This window comes from Talpa occidentalis, unplaced genomic scaffold, assembly GCF_014898055.3.
Source record: "Talpa occidentalis isolate TD23 unplaced genomic scaffold, MPIMG_talOcc4v2.1 talOcc4.7, whole genome shotgun sequence".
NCBI classification, from domain to species: Eukaryota; Metazoa; Chordata; class Mammalia; order Eulipotyphla; family Talpidae; genus Talpa; species Talpa occidentalis.
In genome coordinates, this window is record NW_023605083.1 from 2,494,282 (window position 1) to 2,517,577 (window position 23,296).

The 23,296-nt window shown below is 56.5% G+C and overlaps 1 protein-coding gene across 1 annotated transcript in view; it reads right to left on the bottom strand.

Annotated features, from left to right (window-relative positions):
- CFAP77 (cilia and flagella associated protein 77) overlaps positions 1 to 23,296 on the bottom strand; it is a 90,654-nt gene extending 67,358 nt beyond the window's left edge. Inside the window, exon 1 of the mRNA XM_037492962.2 lies at positions 23,103 to 23,296. Within this exon, the coding sequence (XP_037348859.1) occupies positions 23,103 to 23,294 (192 nt within the window). The 5' untranslated portion in view covers positions 23,295 to 23,296. The remainder of the gene's footprint in view (positions 1 to 23,102) is intronic.

The following is a 23,296-nucleotide window of genomic DNA, read 5'->3' on the forward strand; positions in this document are numbered from 1 at the left end:
GCCGCTGCTCAGCTGTCGGACTGTGCAATTCACCGCCAGCCGTGAGAGGACAGCCCGGCACGGCCCGCTCACGTGGCCACCCAGGCCCCACGGGCGATGGGCCCGAGTGGCGGCTTGCTGTGCGCGGTCGAAGGCTCTTACAGGGGGGTGGGGTTGGGCCCAACCAGGTCTACTACTTGGAATTCAGTCCTTCCAGACCAAGGGACCCAGAAGGGGGCGGACTCGGGCATGAGCAAAGGCAGGCACAGGGCTTATGACTTTCGATATCAAGAGAAGTGCCTGTCCCCCAAATTGCTGGTAAGGAGCTGACTGTCGATGTGCTCTCCCCAACTCCAGCGAGACCCCCGGAAGGAGTGAGCGGGAGGTGCTCCTCAAGCAGACATCGGCTCGGCTGCACCACTGTGGGTGTGGCTTCAGGCAGCCTGTTTGGAAATCGCCAAAATGCGGATTCCTGGGCCTGGGTCAGACCTTCCAGGTGTGGCTTCGGGCATCATGTTTTAGACAGGACACCCAAGGAATCAAGCAATGTGCCAGGAGCTCCACAAGGTGTTTGTCCCAGCTTCACTGTCTGGGCATCTCTGTAGGGAGGGTGGACAGCAGACCACCCGGGCCCCTCACCCCAAACCCTCACCCAGAGGCATGGGCTAGGACAGTCCTGTCTGGAGCTCCTCAAGCTGACTCTTTACCTCCCAGGCTTTAAGGACACTCTTCACAAGCTCCTTTCCTCAGTTCCAAAGGCTTATCTTGGGGGGTCACATTCAGGGGTTCTCACCATGTCCAGGAACAAACCTCCCCCTTGGGGAGAGTTCCCACCACATTACCCAGAGAATCAAGTCAGAGAGGCCCTTTGTAACAGCAGTACCCACTCCCACTGGGCCATGACCAGGGAGAGGGGTGACCCAGCCCCACTGCTCCCCAAGGAGGGGTTCAGAGAGCCCCAGGGCAACAGGACAGGACACGTGTGCTCTGACTCATTCTGTTGTTTGCCAGAACCGCCACACGCATGTTCTGAGCGGCGTTCGTCACAGCGGCCTCAGATGGAAGCAACCCAAGTCTCCGTCGCACAAAGATCAACAAAATGGCCCGTCCATTCTGTGGAATACTATTCGGCCATTAAAAAGGAGGGAAATCACAACACATGCCACAACATGAGGGCGTGCTGTGGAGTGAACGAAATCAGACACTCTTGTCTGAGAGACTCGAGTCATCAAATCCACAGAGACGGAAAGTGGATGGCGGGGGCCCGGGGCTGGGGCGTGCCGGAGGAGTTGGTGCCCACGAGTACAGTTTCAGCTCGGGGTGATGAAAACTGGTGGCAGACACACCACCACGTCAGCCTGCTTCGTGCCTCTGAACTGGACACTTAGCAACGGTTCTGATGGCCAACTCGAAGTTACGTGCGCCCCACAAGTCTTCAGTGTGAGGAAGAGGGGAAGGCGATCTCCTGCCCCGGTCGCTGTGTCACCGGCAGCAGCAAATGATTTTCAGCCCACCACGCAGGGGACCCACGGGCAGCATTCGGCAGGCCACACCCAAGACCACGGGCGGCCCGCAGGCCTCGGGGCGTCTGCCGCGGCCAGTTTTCCGAGTCTGACCTTGGGCCTCTGCGAACCCGCGGCTGAGAGGCGGACCCGCCTGATCCCAGGAGACGCCGTGGCCTGCCCAAGCCGTGCGCTGCGGCTTCCTCTCTCCGGTTCCTTTTTCCTGGCGCACAGCCAGCCCATAATTAGGCAGGTTCTCCGAGGAGAGAAAGCACTTCCTGCCCAAATGACAAGCTGTGGATTATGCAGATCTCGTTCCAGATGTGGCATTTGTCTCCCTGGCAATGCTGCAGGTGGCTCCAGGTTTACTCGGCTTGAGGCGCCATCTGAGGGCCTTATCCTCACAAATACCTTCTTCCGTGGCTGCAGCGTGTGCCCGGGGTTCATTTTCCAGCTGATTTCCTTCAGAGCCACGAGGCACCCTCACTGTCGGAAATTGCAAGGGGAGGGGCCTTCAGAACCCAGCGAGCTGCAGGGGAAGCCGTCCCCAGGGGCCGCGTGCTGCCCTCGGAGTGTCCCGCGAGTGGCTGTTGAGCTCAAAGGGGCTCTGAACAAAATGGGAAAAGGCCGAGAACGCGCAGGTTCCGTGCAGCGTCGCGCGCACCAGCTCGTGGTTTGCAGACCCAAGAAGTGATTTTTAAGTGCAGTAGCTGCCGTTCGAGTGTCCAGGCCCCTGCGCGTGTCCTTGGAGGCCTGTTTTCAAGGGAACACGCTCTGTGCACTGAGCAAAATCAGACACACTCTTCTGAGCTACGCGAATAAGCAGGTCTGCAGGCACAGAGAGTGGATGGGTGGGGCCGGGCGGGGAGGGCCGGAGGGGGTCAGGGCTTGGGACCTGGCAGACCAGTTTTAGAGCCACGACTCCCGCTGGATCGTAGAATCATCTGAAATGAACACGCTGCCTGGTGAAACTGGCAAGGTGATCTGTTGCACGTGCGGGAACCGCAGGCCACCTTTGGGCGGATTACCTTTGAGCATGAAGGTCCATCGACACGCACCAGAGCCTGAATCGAGCCAGGGCAGCCGGCGGGCGCACGTGAACCAGCGTGAGGCTGCGGTGAGCCACAGCCCCTGCGCTGTCCGGTCTGCTGCCCACCAACACGCCGTGAAAGAGTGGCCCCTCGTGGTGTCAGCAGCTCCCCGAGATTCCAGGGTGGGGTTTCCCAAGCCCAGTCACATTGTGTGAGGACCGTTTGGAGCTGAGGTCGACCAGGCCCTGCAGGCTCACTAGGAGTGAGAACCACCCCCTTGTCTACCTCGGGTGGGGGGGGGTTGCTGATCGATGGGGGCAGAGTTAGGGTTTTTACCAGGAATAATCCTCGTATTAGAGGAAGGGCAGACATGTGATTACAGAGCCTCTGGCCTTCGGCATATGCGTTACCTCCCCTCACCCTGCGAGTCCCTCCTCTCAGCAGTCCCGGGCCCCCACCCTGAGCTCAGGGGCCGGCGGAGCACCCACATCTCTGTCATCAGTTTGCCCTTTTCCCTACTCGTCTGTGTGCTGCTCACGTGAGGTCTCTGCCAGTCCAAGAAGAAGCCAGAGAGGGGGAAGTGTTCTCTCCCCACGGCGTCTTGCAGCACGACCGTACCGGCGGTGGAATAGTATTCAGCCGTAAAAAGGAAGGGCATGCAAATACACGGTCTGCTTCTGTCCCGAAACGGGGGGCTGCGCCCACCCCGCCACGAGACCATACTTCCCAAGTGGCCTTTTGTTGTCTTTCTGAATAAACCATTTTGTGGGTGAAATGACTGGTTGCTTTTGTTTGAGCTCAGGTTCCATGGACGAGCCTCAAGCATGCTGTGCTAAGCCAGCGGGGCTGGACGCAAAGGGCTCACCTCGCAGGGGTTCAGAACACCCACAACGGTCACCTCCATGCAGGGGGGCTTCCTGGGAAGGGGGTTCACGCCTGAACCGCGGGGCCGTGGCTCTGGAGCCACGAGCCAGTTCCAGAACGAGAGGTGGCGGCCACACGGCGAGGTGATGTTCTGGGCGCCCCTGAATCGCACACTGTAGTGGACGCAGCAGAGCCAGGCGCCGAGCAGGGTGTGGAACGTGAACTTCAGGTGAGACACGCCCGCAGGTGAGGTGGACGAGGTTGTGTGGGCGGAGGCAGCACACGCCAACACGGGTGGGGGTTTCCTGTTTGGACACATTTTGCCAGTTACAGTCCCTCAGGAGGCAAAGGCTGGGCAGGCGAGGGTGGCGTTGTAATCCGCCGTGCTGGGGCTCCTGTTTCACGTTTGGGGGTGCTGAGACTGCGTCTCCAGCCAGTGCCCGGGACGCATGTGTGGCCGGTCTGTCAGCCACGCCCGCACGAGCAGGGGTCCCTAAGCTTTGCCCCCAAAGAAAAAGTCCGGGTCCCCCATGGGGCCCTGGCCTGCCTAGGATTTGTCTCCCCAGCACTCACCACTCACAACCCCCCCACTTCCTGCTTACAGGGGAGAAGGATTAAGGCAATTGGCAGCTTTTTCCAGTGATTCCAAGGTAGATTGTCATTTCAAGGAGAACACGTCCAGGCTGATTCAGAACTCTTGGTGTTCAATGTTTTCTTCTGTGTGGCGGGGGGAGGAGGAGGCAGTGGCCCCCCAAAAGAACCGTGCTGTTCTTCTGCCTTTGTGTTTCTGAGCATGTAAACCCGGTTTGAATCACAGCTAATAAACAGGTCATCTTGTACTTCCAAAATAAAAACACGCCGTATTTCAGTGGAATAGCAACTGTACATTAAAAAGCTGTCAACTTCACTGCAATTTCCCTGAACCTTGCACTGCGGAGAGATACCTTGTCACTCAGAGTCAGCGCAGTTTTACTGAAATATCTTCTTGTCTGCGTAAATAATGAGCAGAATTGCACGCGCGTCCCTGGCCCCGGCTCCTCTCCCCGCCCCCCAGCACACGCATGCAAATCGCAGATTTACTGGTGAGTGTCTGGAGCTTCACTTTGAAAACAAAGGAGGGCAGCCCACCAGCCCCGGACCGGTCTGGGACGCAGAGAGGAGGCGGGGTGGGGTCGGGGGCCAGGAGAGAGGATGGCAGTGATGGAAACAGTGGTCGCTGCAAGCTTCCAGCCAAGGAGGCTGCCCTGTCACTCACCAGCTATTTTGGGAACACACCGGCGGCGGCATCAGAGTGCTGTCTGCGGAGAGGCGCTGCCGAGGCGGCCGGCCCCCAGGAGGGGCGTGGGTGACACGGCAGCCCCACGCCTGCGAGGCTCCGGATTCATACCGCCTTCCACCCCCACCCCCACCCCGAGCCTCAGGTTCCTTGACTCTCAAGTGAAAACAATCATGACGGCCTCACGGGGTGGTGGCAAAGGACATGATGGCTGCCAAGGATTTGTCAGCCTGAAATGTGACTTAGATGCAGCCGCCATTGTTGCTCACCCGTCCGAGGGAATCAAGGCCTGGGCTTCAGGGTCAGTTCACCCAAGCCTGGGCCCCGCCTGGGTGTCAGCTCCACCTCTCACTAGCGGTGTGACCACAGGCGGGTGTCTGTGCCTCTCTGAGTCCCGGCCTCCTCAGCTGTAGACTGGGGTGACAACAGCACCCTGTGGAGTCGTGAGGACTGGATGTGAGAGGGTGTGTTCAAGCTATTGCCAGGCCCACAGGAAAGACTCTGCATGCGGGGGCTCTTCTTGTTGTAGCTGCTGCAGCTCGTGATAATACGGAGGGTGACGAGATGATAGTGGTGATGATGGCGACACTGATGTTGATGGTGACCTTGATGCTCAGGGTGACTTTGATGTTGATGGTGACCTTGATGTTGATGGTGACCTTGATGCTCATGGTGACTTTGATATTGATGGTGACCTTGATGTTGATGGTGACCTTGATGTAGACGGTGACCTTGATGCTGAGGGCGTGATGACATTGATGAGGAGGAGGACACTATGCTGATGGTGATGCCGAAATGGATGTTGTTGATGCTGGTGGTGGGGGTGAGATTCCCCAAACCTCTCTGACAGTTTGCTGAATCAGAGGATCCCGGAACAAGGAGAGGCCACCTCTGGACACATAGATCAGGTCGTCTTGCTCAGAGAAGGAGCTGAAACTCCATAGCAGCGGCTCTGCGGCTGAGCAGGAGAACTGACTGTCTCAGCCCGGAGCGCAGAGGTGGGAGGGAGGAAGAAGAGGCTTCAGTTTGGGATCCTTTGTTACGGCAGCCACAGAAGCAAATGCGCCTACCACATCTGTAACCAGAGCTGCGCTGTCCATCCCTGGGCTCTCCCTGAGCAGCGCCTGCTGTGAGAGACCGGGACGCTTCTGGGAACCCTGCTTCTGGGAACAGACAACTCAGAGCCACCAACATATAAGTCTCCGTTGGCAGGATCCACACCCAGACAGGCCCTTCCCGCCTGTCCTGCTTGCGCCGAGCTAGTGGACAGCAGGTACTGATGAAGTCATTAGTGAAGTCACCAAGCATTTAAGGGGGCGAAATGAAGGCGAGGGGCCCCGGGGTGCCCTCATGGAGTTGCAGGGAGAGGTCAGGCTGGACTCCATTAAATGCCATATTAATTGAATTCCCGCCGCCTTGGCAGAGCCGGGCAGCACGGGATCTGCGCTAAGTCTGCTCGAGAGCCGCGCGGCCTCACCAAATGCCACCGGGCACCAGCGAGGCTTCTTCAACTTGGCTGCCCACCCGCCCGGGGGGTGCCGCTTCAGAAGCAAACTTGCCGATCAGATTTGGGGGAGACACTCTAAAAAGGGATTCAGCTTCCTTTCCTTTTTATCTGGTTCAAAGTGAACGCAGACAAGCCCTTCTTTCTAGAATATCGTTGTTATTGACAAGGGGAGATAAAACTTCAGATCACCAAAGATCTGCTCTGTAGCTCGTGCTGGGCAGGGCAGGGAGGAGTCAGAGAGGGGCTCGTTGAAAATTCTTGAAAATCTCTCTCTCAGAACCCCAAAATGGAAGTTGCAGCATTAAGTAAATAAATAAAATAAGTGGGCAATCTGGCGGTGACATTTTCATTAGCCCACTCTCTTTCTGTCTCATTAGCCTTCATGGGGAGAGGAAGGATTGTTTTAATTAGCAGGGTTGGGAAGTCTTGCTTGGGTTGCCTCCCTCCTGCTGTTCCCAGGATTACCCTGTCAGCTTACACAAACAATACAAATCATGACCAGCGCAGCATCCCCTCAGAGGGCGACATAAGAAAGGGGCCCCGCCCCGGTCCCTGTTAAGTGTCTTTGAACACGGTCCTTTCTCCGCGCATTCGAGTAGAATTCAAGCGTAATATGGACCCTCTCCGACAGCTCAATATCCTCTCCCAGGAAGGCGCCTTCAGGCCTGTGTTCCTGCCGCCCCTGCAGGCTCCGGGAGGCCCGGGGAGAGAGCACCTCGGGCAGAGTCGCCACACCCGACGGGCTTCCCTTCGGGGTTACTTAAATGTCCCCTCGAAAGGCTGACTGGAAAGCGTGCCCCTGCTGGCTCCTGGGTGCACCCCATTGCTCTCGGCTGCCGGGGTTGGGGGGCGGGGGTGCGGCTGGTAACACTCATGCGCTTGACAGTGATCATGCTTCATGACACAAAGTCTGGCCACAGGCCCTGGCCTCACGGTTTCCGCCCGCCAGCCAGGCGCGTGGCTGCGTCCTTCCGGAGAGCGCCCTGTCTTTAAATCGTTGCATGAAAGTGTCTTAAGTTTGAAATGAAAAGTAAATCTAGACATTCACAGACATGCAAAAGTCACTCTTTACTAGGAAACAGTCTCCCAGGTGCTCATTAAACCATTTATTTATTCTCTTGTTCGACAAACATTTATTGAGCACCTACGTTATGCCACACTCTGCAGGCGCTAGGGGCAGAGATGAGTGAGGCCCGGTTCCTGCCGACGAGGGGCCCACAGGACAGACACTTTCACGGAGATGCCGAGAGCGACAGAAACACACCGCGCTCTCATGGGAGGGCCGGGGGAGTGGGCCGAGACAGCTGGGAGGGGGCCAGTGTCGGGAAGGGCTTCCGGAGGAGGGGCCCAGGGCTGAGTTGTAAGGGCTGAGAGGAATGGCCACGTGAGGACAGGAGCAAGGGGGTGCTGTGTGCAGAGAGCGGCGCCTCCGGCAGGAGACAAGAAAGTCACCATTTGGGTGCGTTCCCGCTGCGCCTGGGAGCACGGGAGCCTGGTGACGCCGCGCGGTGGACACCGTGCGCGTGTCACAGGCCCCCACACAGATCTATCTCGGGGCGCGCGGTGGACATCATGTGTGTCACAGGCCCCCACACAGATCTATCTCGGGGCGCATGGTGGACTTTGTGCGCGTGGCACAGGCCCCCACACAGATCTATCTCGGGGCGCCCGTCACACAGAAGCCATCGGCAAGTGCCCTACTCATCACGCCGCGGCACCACCTCACGGAGCGCAGTGAGTGGCGGGTCCACAGACCCCGGGCGTGTGTGCAGAGGCGGCGCCCCTGAGAACCACGGAGAGCCAAACGGCTTGCCCTTTCTTAGCTCTGACCGCTGGCATCATTTAACCTTTGCAACAACCCCGAGAGGGAGGCTCTAGAGGAGCCCTCTCAGGTGCAGGGACTGAGACGGGGAAGCATGGCGTGGAGGTGAGCCAGGCGCTGCAGCTGAAGAGAGGCCCAGGGAGGGTTAGGACAGATCTGTCCGCCCAAGGGCAAAGCCCAGGGCCAGGGCCGTGGGTAGAACAGGCTCACAGCAAGGGTTTCGGGGGAGGGGGCTGTCCCCCTTCACATCCCTCAGACTCTTCACCTGTTGCTTAGGGACCCCAGCCCTTTGTCTCTCCTACCACACTCTCCATTCTTCTGGTCTCCTTCCTGCCCCCAAATCTAGATCCATTATGTCCTGCTCTTTGATGTCCTTTCCAAGAACTAGAAATTCTGGGACCTCCCTGGTGGCGCAAGGGGTTAAGACACAACCTATGAAGCTGTCCACAGCCTCTGCAGCATGAGTGCGATCCCTGGCCAGGGAGCTACCCACATGGTGCAGCAGACCTCTCCTGACTGGCCTGCTGCTCCCCTCAGCAGTGTATTTCAGTCAGTCTGCCTGTTCTGCTCCCCACTCTGTCTCTGGTGAGTCCTCTCATCCTTTGCACCTCTGGCCTGTACCCCAGTTCTTGTGTGCATAAATAAATAAATCTTAAAAAAAAAAAAAAAAGAACTAGAAATTCCAATGACCAAACTTGTGCCAGCATTTTGGTTACTACGTGCTTTGTTCCCACTAAGACGGCTGCTTACTTGGGTGTGTTCCCTTGTGTGCCGTGTGCTGGTTTCCTGTTTGATTTCAAGCTTTTCTCTTTGGTTCTTAGCAAGCTGGCTATGCTGCCTATGACTTGTGTGGTGTTATGACGTCTTCTATATCTTTATATCTTGGCTGGGGTTCCCTGAGCTTATGTGTCTTGTAAATCTATCTTTGGGGAAATTTTGGTCATTATTTCTTCCACTACACATACATTAGACGTTTTGATCCTGCCTCACAGGCCCCCAATTGGGTAGTTTTTATTGCTGTATCTTCAAGTTCATTGACTCATCTGCTATTTAGATTCTATTTTGAACACGTTCAGTGAATTTTTAAATTTCATATATTGTGTTTTCACATCTAGAATTTCCATTTCGTTTTTGTTGGTTCTTTTTCCTATCTTTTCATGCATTGTGAACATACCTTCCTTTACATCTTGAGCATGGAGGTAATAGCCACTTAAATTCTTAATTGTTTTTTTTTAAAGATTTATTTATGCATACATATTTATTTATTTATGCTGGGGTACAGACCAGAGTTGTGGGGGTGAGAGGATTCACCAGAGACAGAGCGAGGAACAGAACAGACAGAGTGGCTGAAATACACTGCTGAGGGGAGCAGTGGGTGAGTCAGGAGAGGTCTGCTGCGCCATGTGGGTTGCTCCCTGGCCGGCCGGGGGATCGAACTCGTGCTGCAGAAGCTGCGGATTGCTTCACAGTGCGGTGCTTAACCCCTTCCGCCACCAGGTAGGCCCCTAAATTCTTAATTGTTAATGCCAAATAGGGTAATCTGAAGAAATAGATTTAATAAGGCAAATAAAAGGGGGGAAGAGTGAATAAATAGAAGACTTTTAAAAAGTAATTCACTCACTAAAAGGTATCAAAGGATACTACATCGTTTATTTAAATACACTGCTACAAACAACAACAACAACAACACAGTTATGGTCAAAGAATCTAGTTGAAATCTTGGAAATGAGAGAGGAAGAAAAATAATGCCCCCAAGTCATGCAGCTGGTCATCCATTCATCCATCCAACTGGCAGCACCTGTTAAGTACCAAGCACTACATAAGCTCTTAGGACACGAAGACCAAGAGCAACAATCCCTATCCCTAAGGGTTACAATACGTCAAGGTCACGTGAAATTATATACAAAAAAACACCAGAGGAGGACCCACGTGGTAGAGGGAGTCGGGGTAGGTAGCACAGGAGAGGGAGGAGTTAATCAGGGCCTCTGCAGATCAGAGTGCATTTTCCAGCCCTGGAAACAGTGAGGAAGGTTTTCCTGGCAGAGAGAACAGCCTGTGCAAAGGCATGGTGGCATGAGAGGTGTGGTGGAGGCAGGAAACAACTATAGTTAATTATTAGTTGAGCACACAAGGTGGAAAATAATTCATTAGTTAGGCAAGGGCCTAACTAATATATATTGTGGATGGATGGGTGGATGGATGGGTGGATGCATGATGGGTGCATGGATGGGTGGGTGGATGGATGGATGCATGCATGCATGCATGCATGGGTGTAGGGTTATATGGGTGGGTGGGTAGGTGGTTGGGTGATGGATGGATAGCTCTGTGAAAAATGAAAAGAAGTATATTGTGGGTCTCCCTTCAAGGAGTGTCCCAGATAGTTAGTGACCCATGTTAGGTAAAATTAAGGATTAAACACCAACAACATGGCAAAGTACCATGGATGACAGAACTGTGGTTATTCCCAAGTGGTCTACCCCACACTGGAGAGGAGACCACCCCAGTGGTCTCAGTGTTTGCCGTACCCACAGGCTTCATCAAGAGGGAAACCCCAAGTTCAACATCCAGGGCCTCCCCTTTGTGACTGCCTTGTTAGCTTCACCACAGCTCATGACCAGGCACCAGAACCCAAGCCCAAGGCTACATAGAATGTGACCTATTTTTTTTTTTTAATTTTGATCACTTTTTTTTTAAGATTTATTTATTTATTTATACAAGCACTGGGTACAGTCAGAAATGCGGGAGGGTGAGAGATTCACCAGAGCCAGAGCGGGGAGCAGAGCAGGCAGAAAGACCGAAGTGCACTGCTGAGGGGAGCAGCGGGCGGCAGGAGAGGTCTGCGCGCCATGTGGGACCCTCCTCCGGTGACCTGGGAGCAGCCGGTGATCGAACCGGTGCTGCAGAGGCTGCGGGCAGCTTCGCAGCCCAGTGCTCAAACACTGCGCCACTGGGGAGGCCCTGTGACCTATTTTGGCGATAGGGCCACTGCAAAGGTATTTCGCTGAGATGAAGTCATGATGGGCTGGAGTGAGCCCCTGATCCAATCCAACTGGTGTCTTTATAAAAAGGTGAAATTTGGAAATAGACTCACACAGGGGATGGCAGAGAGAGACCTGGCACTGACTTCTCAGCCTGTAGCAGGACCCAGCCAGTCCACACCCCGACCCCAGTTACCTCACCCCCAGAATGGCAAGGCAGTGTGTCATGCGCCGTCCAGGCTACGGTACGGGCCTTTGTTCCGGCGGCGCTGGCCAGTAAGCAGAGGATGAGACCATGAGACCCAGGGGTGACCTGAGATGGGGCAGGTGGGGCTGCAGGAAGAGGCCTGTGGGTAAAGGCAGGAAAGCGGGGTGTTCACACTGGGCAAAAGGCAGCGAGGCGGCTGCCAGGGGACCGGACGTGGCCCCAAGAGGAAGGAAGGACATCTTGCACCCAGGCGAAAGCAACTTGCACCCTGGCTCCTGTGCCCAGCAGAGGGGAGGGTGTTGGGCCTGAGCTCCCCAAACCTGGCCCTCTCTCCCCAGTCTCGAGGTAACTGGACCACTGGCATTTTGTGTTGACAAATTCACTGTCTTATTAGGCAGCGTCTTTTGTATGTTTAGATGGATGGGCCTGTAATGATCTCCTTGGCTGATTTAGATCACGTCATTTAAAGAAATTATGGCTGAGCTCCATCTTCTCTTCCCCCTTTTCCTCTGCCCCCCCTGAATTATTCCTGAGGAGGAAGCCAGTTAATAGCAGCGCGCCTGTGTAATGTAGCCGCCTACAATGTAGCGGCGCCTAATGGAGTTTTAATTTCCCCGTGGTGAGTCAATATTTGCTTTAAGAAAGAAAAATGTCACCATAAACCAATGCCCCAAATGAATTTGGTAGCACAGAGGGTGAGAGAGTCGTTTTTAGGTAAACAGTGATGGAAAGCAGGGTCGGGGGCGGAGGGGCCTCCCTGTTCACAAACAGGGTTGCTTATTTGCGGCTCCTTCAGACACTGCCTATTAAATATTTTGCCCCGCACTCGCCGATGACTGTCAGCGGCCTGTCCGCAGCTTAAAGGGCCCGAGACAACGTCGTCGTTATCATCTCAACGAGGAACAGTTTATTCCAGCCTATTAATAACCTGCGAGGAGGGAGCAGGGATGTCTGAAGGCCTGACAAGTGCCCCTACTTCCCCCAACAAGGAGCAGGTGGAAACCAGCTCCCACTTTTTAAAAAAAAAAAACATGTCAGGCTTTTTCGGGACCCTGCCAGGAAATAAAGTTCTGCGATCCTCCCTCTCATAATAAGTCTGTCCAAAAAACGCTGCTGCTGGTTCTGCTGAAAGATAGTTTCATTTCCTGCTCAAAATTGGTATGAAAAATTTGCCTTGCCAAACGAACATTGTATACGGAACTTGTCAAATCCTCTCTCCTGACACAAATAAAAGATAACATTGGCGGCGGCTTGTAAAGCAGCTCTGACAAGTTAGCCAGGGAGCCGGAGAAACAGGCGCATTCCGAGTCTCTGTGTTTTGGGAGCTGGGGGTGCCGGGCAGGGTGGGGGGCGCGCGCGGCCGGCTGGTGACTGCTTTGGGTAGCCATCCAACAAGTCCCTTTCATGTCGCTTTTCCATGGCATAATGACCCTGTTTCCAATTAGCCAAAACATGACAAAAATCTCAACTTTCACAGCCGCGGCGGCTGCCAGGGAAGACGGCCTGAGTGACAAGGCCTTTCATGCAAAAGTTTGCGGGCGCGCGGCGGGGCTGTGATGACTGCTTCTAACAGAGCGGGAAGTGATTCCTCGTGTGTTTAAAAATAAATAAGGTAAATGATCACCCTTTCATTAGATCTGTACTCATATCAGATAAGTGACTTTTTTTTTTCCTATTAAAATTGTTGATGGGAGGCCGTTCGCTGTTTATCAGCTCGGAATTACGTGCCTGTTCTCCAGGGCTGCCGGCCCTTAAAAATCGCGCTCGGCGCCTGGTTAGTAACAAGAAAAGACTCCTAAAACTGCAATTTCAGGGGGGAAAAAACCACAAGCAAGCGGCGCAGATTGCACTTTGCTGTCCCTGGAGGCTCGCGCTTCTTTGTTCTGCTAAGAAAAATTAACCTCAATCTCAGCCCCGGGTCCCTAGATTGATTATCATAGTCATTTAAATACTGTAATCTCATTTTCAGCATTGGGATAAGGAGAGGGGGGAGAAAGCTTGGAGGGGGTGGGGGCGGGAGGCAGGAGAGAGAAAGGGAACCGGGGTGGGAGGCGGCGGCGAGAAGACAGAATAAATTATCTGACAAAGGGAGCCGGCCTTTCTGCTCTCAGAGCCTATTTCGGATCCTTCCACTTGATTGGAAAAGTTGATGAAGTTTAAATGAAGCAGAATTAGAACCTCAGGCCGCTGAGTATTGACGGAGCCACGCAAGAATGTACAATTCAATAGCCCAGGTTTCGGCGGAAAACAAGGGAGAGGCCTAAATGGCGTAATCTTCAATCGCATCGAGCATCGCGCTGACAAGGCAGGGTAATGAGTTAGGCCAGATCAGGCCTGTTGGTTAAAGAAATTAATCCCTCCTGCAGCCGGAGCCGAGCTTTGATGCCTATTGTGTGGGTCCCGGTCCCAGTCTATCTAAATGCTAACTAACCTCGGGTGAGCGGGCTGTGCTTTCAGGGCTGCTGCTAATCTGATAACAATTTGCTCTCCTGATTAGGGGGGCGGGGAAGGGGCGGTGGGGGGAGAGGAGGAGGGGACACCTTCTCTTTGAAAGGGTGAAGCCACCCCGGTCAGCCCCAGGCGGTTTGGCCCCCCAGCCGCGCTGGCCCCCTGGCCAGCAGATGGGCAAGCTAGGAGCCCGGACCCCAGCCTGCCGTGGGAAACCAGCCACCCTCCTTGTAGACGTCTTGTCCCTTCTTAAGACTGTGCGTGTCACCGAAAGGGCAGACTCCTCCCGCCGCTGTCCCAAGCTGCTGCCAGCGCCCCTCCCTCATGGCCGCCTGTGAGGCCCCCTGCAGAGCTGGCTCCAAGCACAAACACCAGGGGCTCCCTCTCGCCTCCTGGCCCTCTTCTCCCTCTGGGGTGCCCTGCTTCCTCCCGTACACACCAGCTGAGTGCTGCGGCCTCCCAGCAACTTCACCTGGCTTCTCTGAACCACTCTCGGCTGCGCCCTCTCCCCTGCCCCAACTCTTGCAACGGGGGAGGATGTGGGGCCCGTGGCCCCGGCGTGACTGTGCTCAGGCCTGCGTGGGCAGCTTCTGTGCGTACGGGATGAGCTGGATTCCGCTGTCCGTTGGGCCGTGGGGTCTCCGGAATAGGCCTCATGGCACCACCTGTCAGGCCGCAAGCTCAGCCTCAGGGCAGAGCCCTACCCTCGCTCCCGTGTGACCTCGGGCCTGTCACCGCGTCCTCCTGAGCTCCCAGCGTGCCTTGCAGAGTGGGGGCATGTGTAAAAGCCGGGCGCTTGGTAGCCCACACAGGTGGCCGTCGGGGTCACCCAGCCCCTTCCATCTGTGATGCTGACCTTGAGCTGCAGCCCACAGACCTCGCTGGAAGTCAGGCTCCTCCACGCCTTACCCACACGACGGTCATCATCAAACCTCTCCACGCCTCAGCCTCCCCGTCTATAAGGTGGGGTGGCAGGAGTCCCATCTCTTGGGACTGCTGCACAGATTAGGAGGAGATGATGCCAGAGAGGGGCCAGCTCGGGCCTGGCACCCGTGGGCGCTGCACAGGGTGGCCATCAGCCGGCACAGTGGAGCTCCCAGCAGCCCAGCCATAGGCCTCAGCACCCCTCAGCACCCTCTCCGCTGGGGGGCAGGAGGGTGGGGGGGAGTTGTGCCCCGAGCATCCTGCCAGGCGATCCGGAAGATCTGCAGGGAGAGGCAAGCGGCTGCTGAGAAGAGACGATTTCAGAAACGCCAGACAGGCGCTTCCCTTTAGAAGGGAAGTTTTTGAAAGACTCGCTTAAACCTTCGAATTTATGCCCACTGGGTGCCTACAGAGAGAGCCAAATCTTCAGTGACAGTTTATGCAGCTTCCGGAGGCAGCCGCAGAGCCCCGCTCTCGGCCCTGAGGGACCCCTTGGAATCGCTCCAGCAGGTTCCGCCGAAGCACGAGACAGAAATTTGGAGTACGGCAGGAGGGGGGCTGTTTAACTTGCAAAAAGTAAACAAATTGCAGCCACTAACCCTAAACCAGGGAAGCCTGTGTCCCGTCCGCTGGCGCTCCAGGCAGCCGGCCTGGTGAGGGGATGGGCAGAGGGGTCCTGCCAGCAGGGGAGGGCGCAGGGCCATCTCCCCAGCCAAGCCCAAGCACCCCACAGCCAGGGCCTGCTGGACCCCGAAGGCCACGGTCCCTTCAGTGCAGGGAGAAAGGCGCCGGCCCTGGGCACCTGTCACCGAGTTCGGGGCTTCTCTCCTGGCCTTGCCGGAGCTGGCTGGTTTCTGTCACTTGTTTTGCAACACACCCCCTGCCCCAGGTCAGTCGCTGACTAGGGACCCCCCAGGATCTGGCCCCTACTCCCTGCTCAGCCTCCTCTCAGCTCGCCTTCCCCGTCTCCCCTAAGGCCTCCAAAGTTCCAGGCATCTCCTGACCTGGGGTCTCCTCACGAAACAATCTCTGCCCACCACCCACCTAAACAGGACACATGCTCTGCCCGGCTCCTCTCACCTGCCCACTCCTCTCACCTGCCCCCTCCCCTCACCTGCCTGCTCCTCTCGCCTGTCTGGCTCCTCTCACCTGCCTGGCCCTCATCTCAGGCTTTTGGGCTGAAGCGGCCCGTCCTCAGGGTAGGACTCCCTGGCCAGCCGTAGCTGGCGCCTCCCAGCCCCTGCCTCTCTGAGGATCTGTCTTCACCAGGACCTCCCACGCTGCCTGCAGGTGGAAACCAAGGCTCTTGCGTCCCCAAGGCACCCCCATACCTGCCTGGCCTCTAGGAGTCCCTCAAGAAGCATTTTGCAAATGCCGGAATGAGCAGATGCCGGGCAGGCTGGTGGTGGTTTCTGGGGGCCGGGCTGGGGGAGGGACGAGGCTCGGGTGCGGAAGCCCAGGTGTGGGAGCAGGCGTGGTGGCCAGGGTCATGGCGGGAGGGCGCGGTAGACGGTGGCTCACCGCATGGGGCTGGGCCTGGTGTCCCGGTGCGGGGCGTGTGTGCTCAGCACATGAGTGGGTGACGTGGGGTGACGTGGCCTAGGGAGGAGCTGGGACTCAGGTCTGACCCAGAACCCCCTTACTCCCACCACACCCATGCAGAAAAGGCCGCCCCCTTTTCTGGGCCACTTTCCCTCCCTTGTCACATGTTCATTTGCCTGAAGCTGATGAAGCTTTGGCTTCAGGGTCCTCCCTTGCACGCAGCCCCTTCCACGGCCCGGACTTGATTTCCAATGTTCCTTATAATTTTGTCCTCTGTTTTTTAATGAGAGGCCCCCAAATTGCATAAGCTTCAGGCCACACAATCACTCGATCTACCCTGCCCCAGCGCCCCAGTTCCCTCTGTGGACCCCAGGGGCTGTCAGCATCCAGCACATGCAGGCTAGCCAGGCCAGCCCTGCCTCCCTCGCTCAGGTGCAGCTGCCCCGGGCCTTGGGCCCAGCGGATGCCTGTCACCCCACCCCACCATTCTCTGTTGCTCTTATACCAGTTTCTGCCAACTGTACTATAAGCTCTTGGGAGGCAAAGCCTGTAGCCCAGGTGGCACCTGCTGTGCCCCCAGAATAGAGCAGGCGCTCACGGAGACTGCTGCTGCTTTCCCCAGGACGCTCACAGAACAGCGCCAGGCTTGCCGAGGACACTCTGCCCATGCGGACGTGAGGCCTTCGCGCAGGCCAGCCCCCTACTCCACCCCTCACCCCTCCACCCCCCACCGCCAACTGTCCTCACAGGCCCCTCACTCATCCTGCAGCTCTGCCCAGGAGCGCCACCCTCTGAGCTTCAGCAGCTCCTGCCCCCCCCTGGCCTCTGCCTTTAGTCACTGTTGTCGGCCTTACTGCTGGGGGCTGGGGCTCACCGGCCAGACCACACACGCACGGGAAACGAGCCCATCACTGTCCTCCCTGGACCTTTCCGTCGTCGGCGTTTGCTACACTGTGATGGGCTCGTCAAGGTCTTACATGCATAACCCCCCCACCCCCAAAAAATTTAAGTCTACTCTCTTCTTAAAAGTCTCCTGGGAGGAGCAGGAAGGCACCGCAGCGCTGCGTGAGCGGACATTCAGGTGCATTTGCACGCGGCCCACAGCCGCAGGCACCACCGTCCAGGGCGGCCCCGGAGCTGCCCTGCGCTCTAAGTCCCTCACTGGAAGTGCTCTGGCCAAGACGTCTCCCCTCTCCAAGTCTCTTTGCTCCCCCCACCCCCCGCCGCCCCCCGCCCGTCTTTGTGGTGGCTGTGGCCTCTGAGCTTCTGCAGGCCGGGCTCTTCCCACACGGTCATGCAGCGTGGCCGCTCTGCTCTGGGCCCCACACCGCCAGCCACCCGCCGCCCCTCGCTAAAGCTGCCCCTCGAAACCAAAGTGCTCCTGAGTCCCCGCTTTCATCTTCTGGACAAACTTCAGGGACTTGGATCCATGCAAGGAGACGCGTCTCGCAAACACCCGAGCTCACGGGTCTCCCGGCGCGTGTTGGTCTGGCCAGGCGACAGTATTTTTCAACAAGGGCACAAGGGGGTAAAAATAAGCACTTGGGTGGATTTGTCTCGTTGGCTGAAGTGCTAACAACGACCATCGAGTACTCGCTTCTTTTTTTTTAGACAAGGCGAGTGAGAAACACCCCACATTTACCACATGCAAGAAAAGAGACGCCAGCGTGACCTGGCTGTGACCGTCTGGCCTTGGCTTGTTTTTGTCTGACCCGCCAGAGGGTCCCAACACAGGAGCCAGCGGCAGGTGAGGCCGAGGCTAGAAGGAGCCCAGTGCCCGGGGAGCAGAGGGGAGCCCTCCTCCACACCTGTCCTAGCGGCCGGAACTGCACGAACACAGCACTAACACCCCAAAACTGTCACCCCCCAGCATTGGTGGTCTCCGGCATTAGCATTTCACATGGAATACATTTCACTGAGTTTCCTTGTCTTTGTACTTTTTAAACAGGTAGAGAGGCATTTTCTTTAAAAATGCAGTTGAATCAGACATTTTATGAGACCTCTGATACTCCTGGAGCCCCCGGAACAGCTTGAAAAGCAATACACTGGAAAAGCAGGTTTTGAAGTTCTGTCCGCAGGGCCAGGAGTAAATCAAGGAAACTTGGTCTTTCAAATAAAGGAAAAGCAGCCTGAACCACACCATGAGCAACACTCAAGCCGCCGAGATTCTGGAAGGTGCTGGAAGCGACTGCTGACTAGTTCCCCCCACTCGACCTTCCCGCCACAGAGTTCTGAGAGCCACGGAAACAGAAGGGGGCTGAATTTCAACCAGAGGAACCCAAAGTCTGAGGTCTTCATTAAGGGTTCAAAGCAAAGCACCACTTTCCAGAAGAACAGAGAGGTGGGCAGGCGCCTCCGTCCCAGCGGCTGCCCCCAGGGCTGTGGCCAGAGGCCTGCCTGGAACAGCTCTGCTTTCCGAAATGGCCACAGGGCTGGGCAGGGCGAACAGCTCTCAAGGATGTGAGTGGGGGCCAGGAAGAGGGAGGCTTTGATTTACAAAGAAGCAAAGGAACCTAGGAGACGGTTGCAGGGATAAATAACCACAACGCTTTTCCTAGAAAAACGGCACTACCCACCGGCCAGCAGAGCCAGGCACCAGGGCGGTGCCTCATTTTCCATCCCTCTTCCTTACGTTTTCTTTTCTCCTGTCACACTGGAATTGAACGTGAAAAGGCTGCAGCGACCAGAGGTGTGTTATCGGCAACAGGTGAAGCCGAATGGAGCATTCACACGTGATAATAACCCTGACCCACATGTGGGCCGCCGTGTTTGTGTGTGTGTCCGGGCCGCGCCTCTGTGCATGTGTTTCCACCAACCAGCATCAATATTTATCATGGAAGTCGCCTGTTAGTGGGCCTGGCGTGGCCGCCTCATTGCGGAGGGCACCCAGTCTGAACACCCGGGATCTAAATAAAGGCTTCCTCGGGATGATAAGGATAATGATCCCAGCAGAGCGTCAAGCCTCGTAAAGTTGAACTCAAATTGGGGTGAAATCTAAGAACCTTTGGGATCTAAGGAAGACACAGTCATCTGGCCCCAGGGAGCTGAGGTTCCTTCGTGTCTGCCCTGTGGGAAGCTGCCTCTCCTCGCCCCCGGGGTCCAGCCCACCTCCGCTCCTCCAGGAGTCCTGGTCTCCAGGAGTCCTGCGGCGGCGGCCTCCTCCCACATCCAAACCCTTCTGGGCGGTGCAGTTCCCTGGAAATGTACAGGCGCCACTGTGACTGGCTTGTCTTACAATTGATGTGTGTGTGCAAAATTAAGAGCTAATTCCTGAGCGCTTTCTTTAAGGCAGGTACAGTGCTGAGCTATATAAACATAGACATATGTGTCCCATGGCATAGAACATGTATATCACATACACTATATATGACATTGTATGTATCTATGCATAGATCACGTGCATATATAGGAGTATTTATATAGACACCTGCTTACGTGTATATATATATATATATATATATATATATATACACACACACACATATACCTGTTCCTCCAAGCTAAATAGTTAACTAGTGGCCAAGGACTGAATTCTAAACTAAGTTCTCGATTGCTTTCAGGGCTGCAAGAGAGCTGAGGGTGGTGCTGGACACCAAGTAAACTTATAACCCGGCAGTCAATGCATCCCGAAAAATCAGTGCAGCTCACTTTGGAAGGAAGTTGAAATGCGATTTGAATCAGATTCACCAGTCAACATTTTTTGTTGGGCAGAGGACCCCACCTGGGTTGGCTCAACTCATTATTGTGTGTTGCGGCCGATAGGGTGGGGGGCTGGCCGCCGGCAGAGCCGTTCCCATCCCGCTTCCGCCACCAGCTTAGGCTGGACCTTCGGCCACGTCCACCCCCGCCACCCCCGGCCTTGATGTCTCTAAGCAGGAGTGGGACTAGCTGTGTGGAACCCTCCCCCAGCCCCCAGCGCTGTGATTCTGTGACTCTATTGTACACATGCAGGCACTTCTTATTTGTGACATAAACCCCCACAGAAAAACAAAGTCCGTCATAAATTATGAAAAAATCGGGCTCCGTGATCATTTGCACTTTCTAAAGCTGCTGGTTTCCATAAATCCTGCCGCCTCGCAGGGCGCCTCTCCAGGGCGACAGGGACGCCAGGCTGTCAGCGGCGCCCCGAGCAGCCTCTCCCTATAATTGTATTGACAGGATATCAGCCGCGTCCCGGTGGCAGGAAGCTCCTGACAGGGCTGTGAGGGAGCCTTGAAGGCTGTGGTAGCGGGATCCTGTGCGGAGTCACAGAATTCTGGGGAAGCGAGACGCGAGCGGGGCGAAGCTGGGTTCTCTCGCTATTTAATTTTATTCTTCCCCGAGAGTCACATTTGAAGGAAAACTGGCTAACCGCCCATCACTTTCTACAATCGCGTAGAAACCCTTTCTAATGGAAAATATTTACATCTTTTTGTGGCCACATAAAACACGGAGTTGATTCAATCAGCCCCACGCAATAACCCGTTGGCTTGGTTTTAAATGAGGCAAAGAGTTGTTGCGCGGGGAGATGAAATAGCGGCTCGGTGTCTGGGTTTTCACTTTTTGCTTGGTTACTGTGGCAGCTTGCAGACACGTTCTTGAATAACTGATGCGTCTCTCCGTCCCGGTGAATTCCATGGGTGTGAAATAGCAGGGCCGGGCCTGCTCAGGCGGTAGGTCTGCATTTTAAATGAGAAAAAGCAAAACCCCTGATCCTTTCCACCGGAGAAAACAATCTGAACAACAACCCCCTCCAATATGGCGGAATAAATGATGATTCCTCAGGTGCTGTATTCTGCGGGTGTAGAGGCAACATTCCGCTTCCCACGTAGACAAACCAAAACACCCTCCAGCTGCCGCCTTCCTTTAAGGGCACCCAGGGCAGCGCGCACGCCTCCCCACCCTGTGCACGCCTGAGAAGGAGCAACTAAACCCCGGTCAGAAATCCCGGGCTTGTGACACAGACCTGTCACCGGGAAGAAACCCACGAGCCACGCCCGCACGGACACTGCAGAGACATCGTTTAAAAAAGCAGTTTTTAAAGGCGCCACAGTCTGGAATATTCTGCATCTTCTCCTGTTTACCGGTCCAAAGGTCCCCAAAGTTTTTCCCCTATTTAAATTGTCTTTAAACTATAGGCAGCTGTCCAGGGTCATCCACTCCTAGGATGACGCTGGACAGGTGGGCAGTGGACAGGAAGGGCTTCCAGCCCAGCCCCGCCAGGACCTGGAGCAAAGAGGCCCACCAGACGCCCCGGTGGACACATCTGTAAAGAGGGGTCTGGACAAGGTAACAGTCGGGTTCCCTTTGGTTCTTACTGTCTTTGCAACTTTTATTTAGGTGAGCTTTGGTAGGAAATCTTACCAAGCGGGGACATGATCTTAAGCACTACAGGAAGTACCTCATAGCCCATCAAGAGCCTGAGGGGAGGGGAGGGGAGAGGAGGAAGGAGGAAGTGCCCTCGGCCCCCAGCTGCCCCGACCACCACCGGAAAGTCGGGCACAGCACCGGGATGCAGCCCTGCACTGCGCCCCAGCAGGCTGGCCAGGGCAGTCTGCCCCGGTCCCTCTCCCCAAAGACAGAGCCCCTCGTGGTGGGTCAGGCATCTCCCGTGCATATTCCACCGTGAAGTTTGGGTTCAGGAATTAGACTGATTTCACCCTGGAAATTGTTCAGCTAGTGCCACCCAGAGGCCAAATGCGGTCCCTGACACGGAAGGAGAGTAAAAGGGGGCGTGAGGGGCAGAACAGATATTGTGTATGCGTGACCTGCGTACTCCTGGCCGTGTGTGTGTGTGTGTGTGTGTGTGTATACGTGTACAGTTATGATAATATTATAATCTATTCTTCCAAGATTGCAGCATAGTATAAATATGCACACGTGCGTGAAATACTGTGTGTATGTTTGTGCGTGCATATGCACACGCCCATCTGTATGTGTGTGTGAGCATATACGGCTCAGGGGGGTAATCACGCTACTAATTCGCCGTGGGGATCATAACCCCACAAAACCACTCATTTTATATTGAAGTTGGCAGCGGTCGCCTGCAGAACCTGCCGGAGTAAAAACAATGACCCAAGACGGAAGCCTCTGATCAGAGGCAGCGTGAGGAGAGAGTCCCCCCTTAATCCCGGAAAGGTGACGTCCATCTGTCCGTCCCATCTGTTAGCTGAGAGTGGCGCTTCTCACCTAGAAGTAGGCGAGGCCCTTGTCCCACTGTGGGGGCCGAAGAACGTGGGCATATGGGGTGGAAGGGCCTGGCTGTGACAAGCCAGCCTCCCCCAGGGCTGGCGCGGGACGCATTTTGGGGAGGGCAAAAGGACAGTTGAAATTTCGCAGGACCCGGTGAACTCCGCGAGCGCCGGCTTGGTGGCCAGGAGGCCCGGGCTCTCGGTGCCAAAACCCTAGACCAACAGCGAAGCCCTCTGGGCTTTGACGCGCGCGGGCCTGGCGCTGCCTCATCTGTGTTTACGGGGCTCCATGGTTACCGCCCGCGCCCCCTCCCGCGGCCCGGAGCTGCGCGCATTTCTAACCGCACACCGCCCTCCAGCGGCGCGGGGTGCAGCGGCCCGGGGCGCACCCCGACTTCTCCCGCCGCCCCAGCAGGGCGGTGTCCGGGGAGCGGCCCGGCGGGAAGGGGACGGAAGCGAGCGGCGCGCTTCGAGGGGAGGCGGTCGTGGGCCACCGCGGCCCCGTCCCGGGTGCAGGGCAGGGGCGGGGGTTCGCGCCTCGCGCCCCGGGGCTGTCACCCCGCACCTGGGTCCACCTGAGTCCGGAGGGGGAACCGCAGGGTGAGCCCCCTGGCGGCGGCCACAGTCCCCACGGCTGCGCCCCGGGGCTGGCACGTGCCAGGCGCTGCCCGGCCCGCGGCGCGCGCTACCCAGCCTTCCCGGCACTGCCTTCGGGGAGGCCTGTGCTGCCCACCCTGCGGCCGGGACGCGGAGGCCGGGGCCACCTGCCCGTACGCGCGGGGTGCGGGCGGTGCCAGGCGCCGGGCGCGCGGGTGCCGGGGGCGAGCGGGGGGCGAGCGGGGGCGGCTCACCTTGACGATGAGCGGGTTCTGAAACATGGAATCCCTCACGACCCCCAGCCGCTCGTTCTCCATGCCCGGCCGGATGTCGGCCACGGTCAGCGGGCGCCGCGGGGGCGGGCAGATCTGGCTGACCGTGCGGCGCGCCGGCTGCTTCTTCTTCCAGGGCCTTCCGTCCTGGCGGGGGCTCTTGGCCTCGGGCATCC